This window comes from Gorilla gorilla, chromosome 20 (genome assembly GCF_029281585.2).
Source record: "Gorilla gorilla gorilla isolate KB3781 chromosome 20, NHGRI_mGorGor1-v2.1_pri, whole genome shotgun sequence".
NCBI lineage: Eukaryota > Metazoa > Chordata > Mammalia > Primates > Hominidae > Gorilla > Gorilla gorilla.
Window position 1 is genome coordinate 46,924,942 of NC_073244.2, and position 15,347 is coordinate 46,940,288.

General features: G+C 55.4%; 1 protein-coding gene across 2 annotated transcripts; it reads left to right on the plus strand.

The window, feature by feature from the left end:
* The first annotated feature begins 4,226 nt into the window (after window positions 1-4,226).
* Window positions 4,227-14,472, plus strand: KIRREL2 (kirre like nephrin family adhesion molecule 2). Of its 2 annotated transcripts, XM_019016150.4 has the most exons (16): window positions 4,227-4,510; window positions 4,675-4,824; window positions 5,737-5,886; window positions 6,033-6,193; window positions 6,811-6,961; window positions 7,627-7,732; window positions 7,849-7,997; window positions 8,239-8,366; window positions 8,452-8,584; window positions 8,871-8,971; window positions 9,135-9,354; window positions 9,823-9,927; window positions 10,257-10,366; window positions 11,977-12,042; window positions 13,488-13,526; window positions 13,796-14,464. In XM_019016150.4, the coding sequence occupies exons 1-16, from the start codon at window positions 4,450-4,452 to the stop codon at window positions 13,865-13,867; spliced, it is 1,902 nt and encodes a 633-aa protein (XP_018871695.1). In that variant the 5' UTR covers window positions 4,227-4,449; the 3' UTR covers window positions 13,868-14,464. The 2 variants fall into 2 exon arrangements, with proteins under 2 accessions (XP_018871695.1, XP_004060597.1); XM_004060549.5 differs by having other exon boundaries at window positions 13,488-14,472.
* The last annotated feature ends 875 nt before the right edge of the window (window positions 14,473-15,347 follow it).

Here is a 15,347-nt window from a genome sequence, read left to right on the forward strand (position 1 = left end):
AGGGCCTGGCTTAGGCTGGGAAGATGGGAGAAGTCAGATCAAGGTGGTCTCCCAGCTCAGCAGGGGAGCAGCCAGCTGGGCCCCCAACTCTTCCTTGCCCTGATACATGACCTTGGCAAGTCCCTTTCTTTCTTTCTTTTTTTTCTTGAGATAGTCTTGCTCTGTTGCTCAGGCTGGAGTGCAGTGGCATCTTGGCTCACTGCAACTTCCACCTCCCATGGCTCGAACCTCCCAGGTTCAAGTAATTCTCACACCTCTGTCTCCCAAGTAGCTGGTACTACAGGTATATAGCACCATGCCTGGCTAATTTTTGTATTTTTACTAGAGACGGGGTTTCATCATGTTGGCCAGGCTGGTCTCGAACTCCTGACCTCAGGTGATCCATCTGCCTCAGCCTCCCAAAATGCTGGGATTACAGACATGAGCCACCGCACCTGGCCTCCCTTCCTTTTTTGAGTAGACATCAGTGCCTAAATGATGTCAGGGATCTCTGCTGGGGAGGATGCAAGAGTGAGTGTGACAGGCTGAGAGAGTGTGGGAGAGAGGGAAGATATCCATGTGTGTACGTGGGTGTGAGAGTGGGGAAGGTTAGAGTGAACTGTGATCTGTAATAAGCGTGTGGAGAGCGTGTGTGTGACAGTGTCTTACGTGGGAGTGCACAGGGTGTGGGCAGGAGTAAAAGGCAGAGTCCAATTCCACCGGCCCCCAGTGTGGGTGCAGTGTGAGCCCAAAGTGGGCGCCCTTTGGCAAGGACTGCATGAGCTTTCTTCTCCCTCTTTTTCTTGCCCTCTCCCCCATCTCTTCTTTCCTTCTCCATGTCTCTCTCTCTCCCTCCCTCTATCTATCTTGATTTATCTTTCTTTCTTTTGAGATGGAATCTTGCTCTGTTGCCCAGGCTGGAGGGCAGTGGCATGATCTTGGTTCATTGCAGCCTCAACTTCCTGGGCTCAAGTGATCCTCCTGCCTCAGCCTCCTGAATAGCTGGGACTACAGGTGCACACCACCACTCCAGCTAATTTTTAAAAATTTGTTTGTAAAGACAGGGTCTTTCTCTATTGCCCAGGCTGGAGTGCAGTGGTGTGATCATGGCTCATTGAAGCCTCAAACCTCCTAGTCTCAAGTGTTCTTTCTGCCTCAGCCTCCTGAGTAGCTGGGACTACAGGCCCGCATCACCACTCTGGCTTTTTTTTTTTTTTTTTTTTTTTTTTTGAGAGGGAGTCTTGCTCTGTCACCCAGGCTGGAGTGCAATGGTGCGATCTTGGCTCACTGTAACCTCTGCCTCCCAGGTCCAAGCAATTCTCCTGCCTCAGCCTCCTGAGTAGCTGGGAATACAGGCGTTGACCACCACACCCAGCTAATTTTTGTATTTTTAGTAGAGACGGGGTTTTGTCATGTTGGCCAGGCAGGTCTCGAACTCCTGACCTCAGGTAACCCATCTGCCTTGGCTCCCCAAAGTGCTGGGATTACAGGTGGGAGCCGCTGCACCCGGCCACTTGGCTAATTTTTTTTATATGTTTTTGCAGAGACAGGGTCTTGCTATATTGCCCAGGCTTGTCTGGAACTCCTGGGCTCAAGCAGTCTTCCCATCTCGGCCTCCCAAAGTACTAGGATTACAGGCATGAGCCACTGCACCTGGCCCTTGATTTATCTTTCTTTTTTTTCTTTTTTCTTTTTTTGAGATGGAGTTTCACTCTTGTTGCCCAGACTGGAGTGTAATAGTGTGATCTCGGCTCACTGCAACCTCTGCCTCCCGGGTTCAGGCGATTCTCCTGCCTCAGCCTCCCTAATAGCTGGGATTACAGGCATGCGCCACCACGCCTGGCTAATTTTTTGTATTTTTAGTAAAGACGGGGTTTCTCCATATTGATCAGGCTGGTCTCGAACTCCTGACCTCAGGTGATCCACCCGACTCGGCCTCCCAAAGTGCTGGGATTGCAGGCGTGAGTCATTGTGCCCAGCCGATTTATCTTTCCATCTTTCTCCATCTGTTTGAGCCTCTCTCGCTCTCTATATTAAGTTGTTAAATCTCAGTCAATCTTTATTTCACTGTGTCTCTCCATCTCTACATGTCTCTGTTATTCTGTTTCTCTGTCTCTGTTCTCACCTCTGTCGCTCCCCTCACCCCACACTCTGTCTCACACACACCAGGAGCTCCATAAATATTTGTTCTCAGCCACACTCTGACCACGCCTCTTTCTCTTATGTGTCTCTCCATCTCCGAGTGGCTCTGCTCATCACATCCCTGGATTTTATAACCATATGCTGATGGGCCTGCCCTCCCCGCGTGCACATACACTTGCCTGGGATAAGCTTCTTCTGCCTGCTTATCTCCTGCGGGAATTGGAAATGCTAGTTTTCTCCCCACCTCCCCAAGACCCCCGCCAATCTCGTTCCCAGGAACAAGATGAGGCATCTGGCCTCAGCCCCCAGCTTCATCCTCGATGCTGGCCTTCCCTCTTCCCTCACATGCTTGACTCCTTGCCCTCCTCCCACCTCCCCTCTCCCAACTGCTCTCTACACCCCCTGGGAAATGGGCTGGATGCCAAGCTGGGGGAGTGGCTCTGTCCTGGGGGCCCTCACCAGATGGTGTCCCTAGGGGCCAGAGCGTGGAGCTGTCCCTTGCTGGGGCCTTTAATTAGCACAAAACTTCCACCCTCCACCTTGGCTGTTTTCCTTCTCTGCATGCTCCTGGGACCTTGGGCTCTCCATCTTTCCATGTCCGTAGCCCCAGAGAGCCAGGAAGGGGAAGCGGCGTCAAGTGCCTGGAAAAACAGCCCCACGACTTGAGTTCCTCCCTAAGACTCAGGAGTTCCAGCCCCATGTCCATCCTATTTCAAAATCCAGGCACTAGATAAACCACATAGAAGCCAGGAGTGTAGGCCCCCAGATCCCTCCCCTCTCAGACCCTGGGGTCTCAGTCCCTTCTCTCCAAGGACTCGGGAATTTGGGCCTCTGATCCTCCTGGCCACACTACCCACCCCCGCACCCCCCCATACACACACACACACACACACACACACACACATACACACAGGACTTAGGACAGATGTTCACCGTCTGATTTCCAAATCCTCCTGGGCCTGTGTGGGGGTGGGGAGAGATTGGCAGATAAATCCACCGACTCTTAAGACTTAAGACCAGATATTCTGACCCCTGTCACCCTCTTCCAAGTGCACCATGCTGCAGGCAGGAGACCTAGGAGTTGAGTCTCCAGCCTCTCAAGGAACCGGGAGATCAGGCCATCAGCGTCTCAGCCAGCAAAGGCCTGAACCACCAGTCCCTTATAACCCTGTAAGTCCAACCCCCACTCCCAACCCCACTCCCCCATTTAGGGACACGGAGTCTGAGCCTAAGAACAGTGGAGAATCTGAATGTGGACCCTCCAGTTCTTACAGGTCCAGAAATGTCAGATCAGGGTCCCAGCCCCCCAGCCCTCCTTCAGGCTGCTCGGGGTCCCTCCCACCTGCTCGGCCAGCTGCGCAGCGTGGGAACGCCCCAGCTGGGCTGCATGGAGCCGTCAGGACAAGCTGCGCGGTTCCCAGCCTCCCTGCCTGCCCCGGCCCGGCACCGCCGCCTCCCAGCCGTCGCCGGGCAACCAGGCCGAGGGGCCCGGCCGGCCGAGTGGGGAGAGGGGCTGGGCTGGGACTGCGGGGTCCTGGGAAAGGAGGGGCCGAGGGCCTGGATTCCTGGGTCTTAGGACGTGCTGTAGTTTGCAGCAATAACAAGGGAACAGAGGGATATTTTGAGGAGGGGTTTTGAGGCTGGGGGAGTCGAGGCAGGGGTCCCAACTGTCCCCCAGGTATCGGCGTCCCCTCTTCCCGACCCGCAGGCCCGGGGGAGCCCCGGACCCCGCATCCCCCAGGGCGCGGAAACTGGCGAGGCCCCAGGAGCTCCCATTTATAGCTCAGTTTCCACTGAGCGCAGTCCCTCTAGGACCTGGGCTGAGCAAGTTTCTTCCACTCTCTCTCCCTTCCCTCCTCCTCACCCCTTGGCTGCCCCTCAACCCCGGCAGGGCGCAGGTGTCCAACCCAGCCGGGACCCCCTCCCTCCTCGAACCCAGGTGTTCCGGCTCCCAGACCCCAATTGAGCTGGGGGCGCCCACCCGCCGGGGGATCCCGCCCTGCGTCCCCCATTCATCCGCGTCTCAGCCGCGGGAGTTTCTCAACGGGAAGAGGGCGGAGCTCCCGGGGGGCGGACCCGGGCGGGGCGAGCGGGATCGGGCCCTCTTGGGGTCTCCCAGAGACCCAGGCCGCGGAACTGGCAGGCGTTTCAGAGCGTCAGAGGCTGCGGATGAGCAGACTTGGAGGACTCCAGGCCAGAGACTAGGCTGGGCGAAGAGTCGAGCGTGAAGGGGGCTCCGGGCCAGGGTGACAGGAGGCGTGCTCTCAAGAGGAAGAAGTTGACGGGAAGGCCAGTGCGACGGCAAATCTCGTGAACCTTGGGGGACGAATGCTCAGGATGCGGGTCCCCGCCCTCCTCGTCCTCCTCTTCTGCTTCAGAGGGAGCGCAGGTACCGCACGAGGGGAGCGGAGGAATATGGGGTGGGGGTAGGGGGTTGCTTGCGGGCTGCCGCTTCACTAGGGAGAAGGGAGCTGGGGGCTGGGACTCCTGGGTCCTGAATGAGGGGGCCCCTGAAGGTGCTAAGCTCAGCCCTGCTGCCCCCAACTCTCCTAGGCCCGTCGCCCCATTTCCTGCAACAGCCAGAGGACCTGGTGGTGCTGCTGGGGGAGGAAGCCCGGCTGCCGTGTGCTCTGGGCGCCTACTGGGGGCTAGTTCAATGGACTAAGAGTGGGCTGGCCCTAGGGGGCCAAAGGGACCTACCAGGTAAGACTGTTCTCTCCACGTGGGACAGGCTGGCTAGGGGGAGAGTTGCTGGGCTCGGCTGTACCTGCAGTTTCTATTTTGACATTTTCAAGTTTGGGAAATTGATGGGCTCGGGTAAACATTTAGGAGTCCTGATTTTTGAGCTGCTTCTTTGGGGGTGACCCACAGAGTTTGGGAATTATTATGTTATTGCGAAATAGTACATAGGCCAGGTGCAGTGGCTCACGCCTGTAATCCCAACGCTTTGGGAGGTTGAGGCCAGAGGATCGCTTGAAACCAGCAGTTTGAGACCAGCCTGGGCAACATAATAAGACCTTATCTCTACACAAATGTATATATATTTTTTAAACAAATTAGCCGGGCATGGTGGTGTGCATCTATAGTCCCAGTTACTCAGGAGGCTTAGGTGGTAGGATTGCTTGAGCCTAGGAGTTCAAGGCTGCAGTGAGCCATGATCAAGCCACTGCACTTCAGGCAATGGTGAGACCCTGTCTCAAAAAAACAAAAAAGAGAACATAAATGCAAAAAAGTACAGTAAATATAAACAGAAGATTCACCAAATAAAATAGACACTCACACAGCCAATACCCAAGTCCATTGCTAGCTCCCCAGAAGCCCCCGTGTTCCTTTCCCCTATCATAGCCCCCTCCGCCTCACTCCAGAAGTAGTATCTAACCTAATTTTTATGGCAATCATTTTCTTGCTTTCCTTTCTGACTTTATTACCCCTAAGTTTGCAGTGACTCTGCGTTGGGAGGGAGTTAGAGTCTCTCTGGGCCCAGTACACACTTTTTAATAGTGTCTTACCACCAAATGTGTGGGCCAGTTTTCTGGTGGAGGATGTCTGGGGATGGAGGCCTGAGGCCAGGATTTCAGAACCATGGTGTGCTGACTGCCTTCTCCCTGACTCCAGGGTGGTCCCGGTACTGGATATCAGGGAATGCAGCCAATGGCCAGCATGACCTCCACATTAGGCCCGTGGAGCTAGAGGATGAAGCATCATATGAATGTCAGGCTACACAAGCAGGCCTCCGCTCCAGACCTGCCCAACTGCACGTGCTGGGTAAGGACCTCGCCCACTTGTCCCCTGGGAGCCCAAGAGGGCAGCCCGTACTAGCTGTGAGTAGCAGAGCCCAGGGAGCCCAGGGGCATGGTCAGTTGGAGCTGAGAAGATCAGGATCCATCTCTGACCCCAAATCCACCTTGCAGTCCCCCCAGAAGCCCCGCAGGTGCTGGGCGGCCCCTCTGTGTCTCTGGTTGCTGGAGTTCCTGCGAACCTGACATGTCGGAGCCGTGGGCATGCCCGCCCTACCCCTGAATTGCTGTGGTTCCGAGATGGGGTCCTGTTGGATGGAACCACCTTCCATCAGGTCAGGTCCAAATTCCTGTGCTAGCCTTTGCCCATTGAGGGAAACTTGGGTTACACTCTGACCACAGGCTCATCCAGAAGAGAAGAAGACATGGGAGGGCAGAGGTTCATGGGTTTGGACTCTTGAAATATGATGCAGGGTAAAGATTCTAGGGCCAGACTACCTGGGTTCAAATTATGTCTCAGCCACTTGCTAGTTGATTGATCTTGAGTAAGTTAGTTAACCTCTCTGTGCCTCAGTTGCCTTATCTGTACAATCAGGATAATAGTAGCATGCATGTCATAGGGTATTGTGAGAATTAAATAAATAAATACCTATAAATGCCCAGAAGAGTGACCAACACATAGTGAGCACTATTTAAGTAAGGCAAGCTTGTCCAACCTGCGGCCCATGGGCTGCATGCAGCCCAGGATGGCTTTGAATGTGGCCCACCACAAATTCATAAACTTTCTTAAAACATTATGAGACTTTTTTGTAATTTTTTAGCTCATCAGCTATCATTAGTGTTAGTATGTGTGGCCTAAGACAATTCTTCAATGTGGCCCAGGAAAGCCAAAAGATTGGACACCCCCGATGTAAGGGGTAGATGGCATTATTATTCTTATCCTTCCCTCCAGACCCTGCTGAAGGAAGGGACCCCTGGGTCAGTGGAGAGCACCTTAACCCTGACCCCTTTCAGCCATGATGATGGAGCCACCTTTGTCTGCCGGGCCCGGAGCCAGGCCCTGCCCGCAGGAAGAGACACGGCTATCACACTGAGCCTGCAGTGTGAGTGCAGCTGGCCCTGGGAAAGAGGGGTGTGGGGCCCTGACTCCTGGGTATGAGGAAGGAGGGGACTGTGGCCCTTGGGGAATGAGGAAACTGGAGCCTGGACTCCTGGATCTAAGACAGCAGGAGAGGGCTGGGTATGGTAGCTCATGCCTGTACTCACAGAACTTTGGGAGGTCGAGGCAGGCGGATCATCTAAGATCAGGAGTTTGAGACCAGTCTGGCTAACATGTCGAAACCCCGTCTCTACTAAAAATACAAAAATTTGCCGGGCGTGGTAGCACACACTTGTAATCCCAGCTACCTGGGAGGCTGAGGCAGGAGAATCACTTGTACCCGGGAGGCAGATGTTGCGGTGAGCCGAGATCGTGCCACTCAGCAGCAGAGTGAGACTCCGAGCAGGAGAGGACAGACAGCTGGAGTCCCTGGGGAAAGAGAAAGCTGGGCCTTGACTCTCACATCGGGGAGAGTAGGAGAGGGCAGAAGGCTGGCACATTGAGGTAACTGGGGAAATTGGGAACGGAAAGCCCAGACTCCTGGCTCAAAGGGAGAAGGGGATTAGGGGCCCAGACTCCTGGGATGGAGGAACCAGGGACTGGACCCCTAGGCCAGTGACGGAGGTGTTCCTGGTCCTTGCCCATCTGACCATTGTCCCACCCTCACAGACCCCCCAGAGGTGACTCTGTCTGCTTCGCCACACACTGTGCAGGAGGGAGAGAAGGTCATTTTCCTGTGCCAGGCCACAGCCCAGCCTCCTGTCACAGGCTACAGGTGAGGACGAAGACCCACCTCTCCCCAGCCCCAAGAGTGAGCTTGGGAAGGGCTGGGACCTGAGTCGGTGTGCCAGAGAGGCCGGGACAACGTTAACAGCGCCACCATTTCCTCAGGTGGGCAAAAGGGGGCTCTCCGGTGCTCGGGGCCCGCGGGCCAAGGTTAGAGGTCGTGGCAGAGGCCTCGTTCCTGACTGAGCCCGTGTCCTGCGAGGTCAGCAACGCCGTGGGTAGCGCCAACCGCAGTACTGCGCTGGATGTGCTGTGTGAGCTGGGGCCGGCCTGTGGGTGTGGTCAAAGGTGGCCGTGGCTTTCAGGGCTGTTGAGGGGCGGGGCCTGGAGGGGCGGGGCCGGGAGAGCGGGCGTGGGGTATTAGGAGGAGGAGAGTGTGGAGTTGGGGCATATTCTTGCGCCCTAGAGGGTGTGGTGTTTCTGTGGGGCTGGCTGATCCCAGGTCAGTGGCTGCATTCCGCCCCGGCCATGTGACCCCTAGTCTCTTTCGTCCAGTTGGGCCGATTCTGCAGGCAAAGCCGGAGCACGTGTCCGTGGACGTGGGGGAAGACGCCTCCTTCAGCTGCGCCTGGCGCGGGAACCCGCTTCCACGGGTAACCTGGACCCGCCGCGGTGGCGCGCAGGTGCAGCCCTAAATCTGAGGCGGTGGCTGGCGGGGGACCAGGCTTCCTTACAAATCCGGCTTCTGACTCCCCTTCCCTGTCGCAGGTGCTGGGCTCTGGAGCCACACTGCGTCTCCCGTCGGTGGGGCCCGAGGACGCAGGCGACTATGTGTGCAGAGCTGAGCCTGGGCTATCGGGCCTGGGGGGCGGCGCCGCGGAGGCTCGGCTGACTGTGAACGGTGAGAAGGCGGGGCTTCCTAGGGGACCTGGCCCGTCCTGGGATAGGGAGCGGACCGAGGGGGCAAGGGCTAATGCAGTGGGAGTGGCCTGGAAGGAGCTTTACACCCAGCGGGGGCTGGAGACCGGACCTATTGAAGGCGAGGCTTTTAGGAGAATCGGAGTTTGGAGGCGGCGTGGCCTGATTGATTGAGGTTAGCGGAGAGTGCGCTGGACAGACCCGGCTTTGTTACAGCCTTTGGGGAGGGCAAGACCTCTCCTCTGAGTGACCTACAGTCTCCATCCCAGCTCCCCCAGTAGTGACCGCCCTGCACTCTGCGCCTGCCTTCTTGAGGGGCCCTGCTCGCCTCCAGTGTCTGGTTTTCGCCTCTCCCGCCCCAGATGCCGTGGTAAGGAAATGTCACTCCTCCCGTGACCCATCCAGCCGTGATCCCTGACCTCCCACCTGGCCCCCCGAAACTACTGTGACCATTTCTGACTTCCCAGACATCCCTCCTGCTTCTTCCTCCCCTCCTCAGTCTCCTCCGTGTCCTCCCTCTTTTGTGCCCCCAGGTCTGGTCTTGGGATGAGGGCTTCCTGGAGGCGGGGTCGCAGGGCCGGTTCCTGGTGGAGACATTCCCTGCCCCAGAGAGCCGCGGGGGACTGGGTCCGGGCCTGATCTCTGTGCTACACATTTCGGGGACCCAGGAGTCTGACTTTAGCAGGAGCTTTAACTGCAGTGCCCGGAACCGGCTGGGCGAGGGAGGTGCCCAAGCCAGCCTGGGCCGTAGAGGTGAGACCCCAGCCCGAAGACCCCAAATCTGGAGAGTCTAAACCCCACAAACTCAGGGATCCCCCAGCCGAGGGCTGCAAAACCTCAGACCCTCAAATGCAGAGGAGACCTCCAAACCTCGGGAGTCTCAAAACTGTGGGCTCATTGATTCCCAAGACACCCCCCAACCACAAATGCCTTCGCATTCTGAATCCTAAACTGAGAGACTCCTCACACCTAGGGGCCCCAAAAAGGGAAACTCCAATGATTGCAAAGCAAATTGCAAAGTAAAGGACCCCTCAAATTCTAAGACTCCCTAAAGCCAGGGAATTTAAACTCACTCTCAAACTTGGGGAACCCCAAATGCAAGGGCCTTTGAATCTCCAAATGTGCGACCTTTTGAACCCAGGAATCCCAAACTCAATCCCTGAGCCCCCGCTTCCTGGTTCCCCCTCAGCCTTCTCAGGATGTCCCCTCTGCTCCCTGCAGACTTGCTGCCCACTGTGCGGATAGTGGCCGGAGTGGCCGCTGCCACCACGACTCTCCTTATGGTCATCACTGGGGTGGCCCTCTGCTGCTGGCGCCACAGCAAGGGTTAGTGCCTGAGCCCCGCCCCGGCTCCCCAGGCCCCAGCCCCACACGCGCCCTGCCTGCCCAGTGACCTGACCTGGCCTTGGGCCTTGGCTCCAGTCCCATTTCCAGCTCTGCACAGGGCTTAGCTCGCCTTCACGTTCTGGTTCCCTCCTTAAGCCCTAACTAGACCTTCCCAGGGTCACACTCCTCGGTGGGAATGATTCTTACTGGTTTCCAACAGCCCCACCCAATCAGCCTCATTGGTTCCCAGTCCTCTCTCTTCCCGCTTATTGGTCTGCACACATTGTGACCCCGCCCATCGCTTAACTCCACCGGTCGCTGTTTGTCAGCCTCAGCCTCTTTCTCCGAGCAAAAGAACCTGATGCGAATCCCTGGCAGCAGCGACGGCTCCAGTTCGCGAGGTCCTGAAGAAGAGGAGACAGGCAGCCGCGAGGACCGGGTAGGATGCCAGGGTCCCCAGACCTGACTGTGCCTCCAGACCTAAATAATAGCCCAGTCCCAAGAGGGCCCCCAAATTCAAATAGGACTCTAAGGCCGGGCATGGTGCCTGACATTGGTAATACCACTTTGGGAGGTGGAGACACAAGGATCACTTAAGGCCAGGAATTCAAAGCCAGCCTGGACAGCATAGCAGGACCCCATCTCTACAAAAATACAAACTAAAATAAAATAAAAAATGAACCGGGTATGGTGGCACACACCTATAGTCCCAGCTACTCAGGACACTGAGGTGGGAGGATCCCTTGAGCACAGGAGGTAGAGGCTGCAGTGAACTATGATTGCACCATGCACTCCAGCCTGGGCTACAGAGCAAGACCCTGTCTCCATTTTTTTTTTTTTTTTTTTTTTTTTTTTGGCAGAATTTCACTCTGTCACCCAGGCTGGAGTACAGTGCTGCAATCTCGGCTCACTGCAACCTCTGCCTCCCTGGTTCAAGTGATTCTCTTGCCTCAGCCTCCTGAGTAGCTGGGATTACAGGCGCCCACCACCATGCCTGACTGATTTTGTATTTTTAGTAGAGATTGGGTTTCACCATGTTGGCCAGGCTGGTCTCAAACTCCTGACCTCAGGTGATCCACCCGCCTCGACCTCCCAAAGTGCTAGGATCACAGGCATGAGCCTCCACGCCCGGCCTGAGGGCTCAAGTCTTTTTTTTCTTTTTCTTTTTTTTTTTTTTTCTTTTTTTTGAGACGGAGTCTTGGTCTGTAGCCCAGGCTGGAGTGCAGTGGCACGAACTCGACTCACTGCAAGCTCCACCTCCCAGGTTCACACCATTCTCCTGCCTCAGCCTCTGGAGTAGCTGGGACTACAGGCACCCGCCACCACGTCCAGCTAATTTTTTTGTATTTTTAGTAGAGACGAGGTTTATACCATGTTAGCCAGGATGGTCTGGATCTCCTGACCTCGTGATCCGCTCGTCTCGGCCTCCCAAAGTGCCGGGATTACAGGCGTGAGCCACCGCGCCCGGCCAAGGGCTCTAGTCTTAACAGTGACCCCACACCCAAATGTCACCCAAGTCCATGCCCCTGACCCAATTATTCCCTAGGCCCAGTATGTCCCCACAGCCCGTTTTGTTGTTGTTGTTGTTGTTGTTGTTGTTGTTGTTGTTTTTGAGATAGAGTCTTGCTCTGTCGTCCAAGCTGGAATGCAGTGGTGCAATCCACTCACTGCACCCTCCACCTCCCAGTTCAAGTGATTCTCGTTCCCTAGCCTCCTGCGTAGCTGGAATTACAGGTGCCTGCCACCATGCCTGCCTATTTTTTGCATTTTTAGTAGAGACAGAGTTTCGACATGTTAGCCAGGCTGGTCTCAAACTTCTGGCCTCAAGTGATACTCCTGCTGCAGCCTCCCAAAGTGCTGGGATTACACGCATGAGCCACCACGCTGGCTTCTCACAGCCCTTTTATTGTCCTGAGTGCAGTCCCCAGCTCTCGGGTGCTCTTACTCCCTCCTGCCTGGCCTCCACTGGCTGGCTGAAGGTCCTTGGGGTCTGGCATTGGGGCGGGGGGATCCTCTGCCTATTCCCTCTCACTAAGTTCCCTACCCCAGGGCCCCATTGTGCACACTGACCACAGTGATCTGGTTCTGGAGGAGGAAGGGACTCTGGAGACCAAGGTGAGTGTTGAGAGGGGCGGGGCTCCCTTCACTGTTGGGAGAGGCGGGGCTCCCTTCATTGTGTTTCCAACTCTCTCCCACGCCTGTCCCCTCCTTTTTCCTTCTGTTGTCCTCAGAGCTGGGACTGAGCTCCCCACCCCACTCCTCCTGCCCCCTGGGCCATCTCACTCAGCTCCCAGCCTCAGTTTGCCTGTCTGCAGACGCTTCCCACACATCTGTCCCAGCCCTAGCCTCCATCTGGAGCCCCAGACCAGGGCTCACCCTGCCTGTGCTCTCCTCATCACGGTCAAGCCCACTTTCAGCCGCCAGGTCCTACACTGGCCCCACATCTCCCCAAACTGGTCCTTCCTCTGGGGTCCTACCTTAGGACAGCCACATTGACTCCAGGCCATCCCCAGGCCAGAGCACTTCTCTCTCTCTCTCTCTCCTGTGTACCTAGCACATGCCATTCTCTCTCTTCTTTTTTTTTTTTTTTTTTCTTTTGAGACGGAGTCTCACTCTGTTGCCCAGGCTGGAGTGCAGTGGTGCAATCTCAGCTCACTGCAACCTCTGCCTCCTGGGTTCAAGCCATTCTCCTGCCTCAGGCTCCCTAATAGCTGGCTAATTTTTCTTGTATTTTTAGTAGAGATGGGGTTTCACCATGTTGGCCAGGCTGATCTGGAACTCCTGACCTCAAGTGATCCGCTCGCCCCAGCCTCCCACAGTGCTGGGATTACAGGCGTGAGCCACTGTGCCCAGCCGACATGCCATTCTCTTGGCCTGAAACCTCCTACCTTCCTTCCCGTGTCTACCTAATTCCCTCCTTTAGTCCTCCAGTCTCAGCTCAGAAATTTCTTGTTCTAGGAAGCCCATGCTTCCGTCATGACAGCCCGATCATTTTGCCTGTGTTCCACCCATCACAGCCATGACCACTCTGATCTGGGCTTCCTTATCCCACCCACTATGCTGAGGGCTCCACCATCACAGCCCCTGTCATTGCCTATGCCTTTCCCAGGCACAGCCCTGACCCCTCTGGGTACTGTCTCATGATCTGTCATTTTTCCTTTGGTGTGGGATTCTGTGAGGACAGGGTCCAGTTCTATCCTAGTGACATGCCTTGTAGCAGCAACACAGGGTGTGACACTGAATCAAAGCCTAGAGGCTGTTGGGCAGGTGAGTGTCTCTCTCCTGTTCCCTCTGCACCTTCCACCCCGACACCCCTCAGCAGGCCTATATCCCTCCGTCTCTACCTTTCTCTGCCTATGTCCTATCCCTTTGCCTCTTATCACTGTTCCTCTGTCTCACTTTCTCTCTCTCCCAGTCCATGGGTGTCTCTGTGTCTCTGCCCACTCCTGTCTCTTTTTGTCTCTCTCAAGGTCTGGTCTATTTCAGTGTGTCTCTCCATCAGTGACCCTCATCCCCCCTGCACGATCACGGACCTTACTGAGTCCCATTTGTCCCCTCAGGACCCAACCAACGGTTACTACAAGGTCCGAGGAGTCAGTGTGAGCCTGAGCCTTGGCGAAGCCCCTGGAGGAGGCCTCTTCCTGCCACCACCCTCCCCCCTTGGGCCCCCAGGGACCCCTACCTTCTATGACTTCAACCCACACCTGGGCATGGTCCCCCCCTGCAGACTTTACAGAGCCAGGGCAGGCTATCTCACCACACCCCACCCTCGAGCTTTCACCAGCTACATCAAACCCACATCCTTTGGGCCCCCAGATCTGGCCCCCGGGACTCCCCCCTTCCCATATGCTGCCTTCCCCACACCTAGCCACCCGCGTCTCCAGACTCATGTGTGACATCTCTCCAATGGAAGAGTCCTGGGATCTCCAACTTGCCATAATGGATTGTTCTGATTTCTGAGGAGCCAGGACAAGTTGGCCTCCTTACTCCTCCAAAACTGAACACAAGGGGAGGGAAAGATCATTACATTTGTCAGGAGCATTTGTATACAGTCAGCTCAGCCAAAGGAGATGCCCCAAGTGAGAGCAACATGGCCACCCAATATGCCCACCTATTCCCCAGTGTAAAAGAGATTCAAGATGGCAGGTAGGCCCTTTGAGGAGAGATGGGGACAGGGCAGTTGGTGTTGGGAGTTTGGGGCCGGGATGGAAGTTGTTTCTAGCCACTGAAAGAAGATATTTCAAGATGACCATCTGCATTGAGAGGAAAGGTAGCATAGGATAGATGAAGATGAAGAGCATACCAGGCCCCACCCTGGCTCTCCCTGAGGGGAACTTTGCTCGGCCAATGGAAATGCAGCCAAGATGGCCATATACTCCCTAGGAACCCAAGATGGCCACCATCTTGATTTCACTTTCCTTAAAGACTCAGAAAGACTTGGACCCAAGGAGTGGGGATACAGTGAGAATTACCACTGTTGGGGCAAAGGGGATTCTTGGGATAAAAATATTTATGTTTAATAATAAAAAAAAGTCAAAGAGGCAAGTGTGTCTTAGGGAGTCTACTGGCATTATCACTCTCCATCAAGGAAGGGGTCCCTTAGACCTGTCCCAAGGTCCCTCCTCTACCCTAGCCTATGAGGTGGCTGTAGGAGTAAAACTGTGAGCCACCTCTCAGCCTCTTGCTACCTGCAAAGCACTCTAGGCTCTTTTTTTTTTTTTTTTTTTTTTTTTTTTTTTCTTGAGACAAGATCTGGCTCTATGGCCCAGACTGGAGTGCAGTGGCATGATCTCAGCCCACTGCTACCTCTGCATCCTGGGCTCAAGCCATCCTTCCACCTCAGCCTCCCAAGTAGCTGGGACTACAGGTGCATGCCACCACACCCAGCTAATTTTTGTATTTGTTTGTAGACAGGGTTTCACCATGTTGGCCAGGCTGGTCTCAAACTCCTGACCTCAAGTGATCCGCCCACCTAGGCCTCCCAAAGTGCTGGGATTACAGGCATGAGCCACTGTGCCTAGCCATGGGCTCTTTTAATATACATCTTCACACACACACACACACACACGCACACACACACACACAAGTTGCAAACAGAAAAGACACACACATAGGCATGTATGCACAGACACACGCATAGATGTCCACACAGTTGCACACAAGTGATAGGGCTGCCCCAGGGGTCCTGGGGAAGACTGAATTCTAACTCTCATTAGAGGAGACAAACAAGTGAGCCCTGAAGTGGAGCAGGGAAGGGGAGACTATGGGTAGGAAAATGGCAATCCCCTGGTCCTTACAGCAAGCGTGGAGATCCAGACCCTAATCCTGAGGTGCTGCATCCACAGTGGGCATGGTGCTGGTGCCTGCTTGGATGATCCTTAAAGAAAGGTCCTGGGGGCTTTGGTTCATGGATCCTTGAG

Coding starts and splice junctions, on each gene's coding strand:
- KIRREL2 (XM_004060549.5), top strand. CDS start 4,450: ATGCTCAGGATGCGGGTCCCCGCCCTCCTCGTCCTCCTCTTCTGCTTC. Junction 5,887..6,032: donor TGCCCAACTGCACGTGCTGG/GTAAGGACCTCG, acceptor TCCACCTTGCAG/TCCCCCCAGAAGCCCCGCAG. Junction 6,194..6,810: donor ATGGAACCACCTTCCATCAG/GTCAGGTCCAAA, acceptor CCTTCCCTCCAG/ACCCTGCTGAAGGAAGGGAC.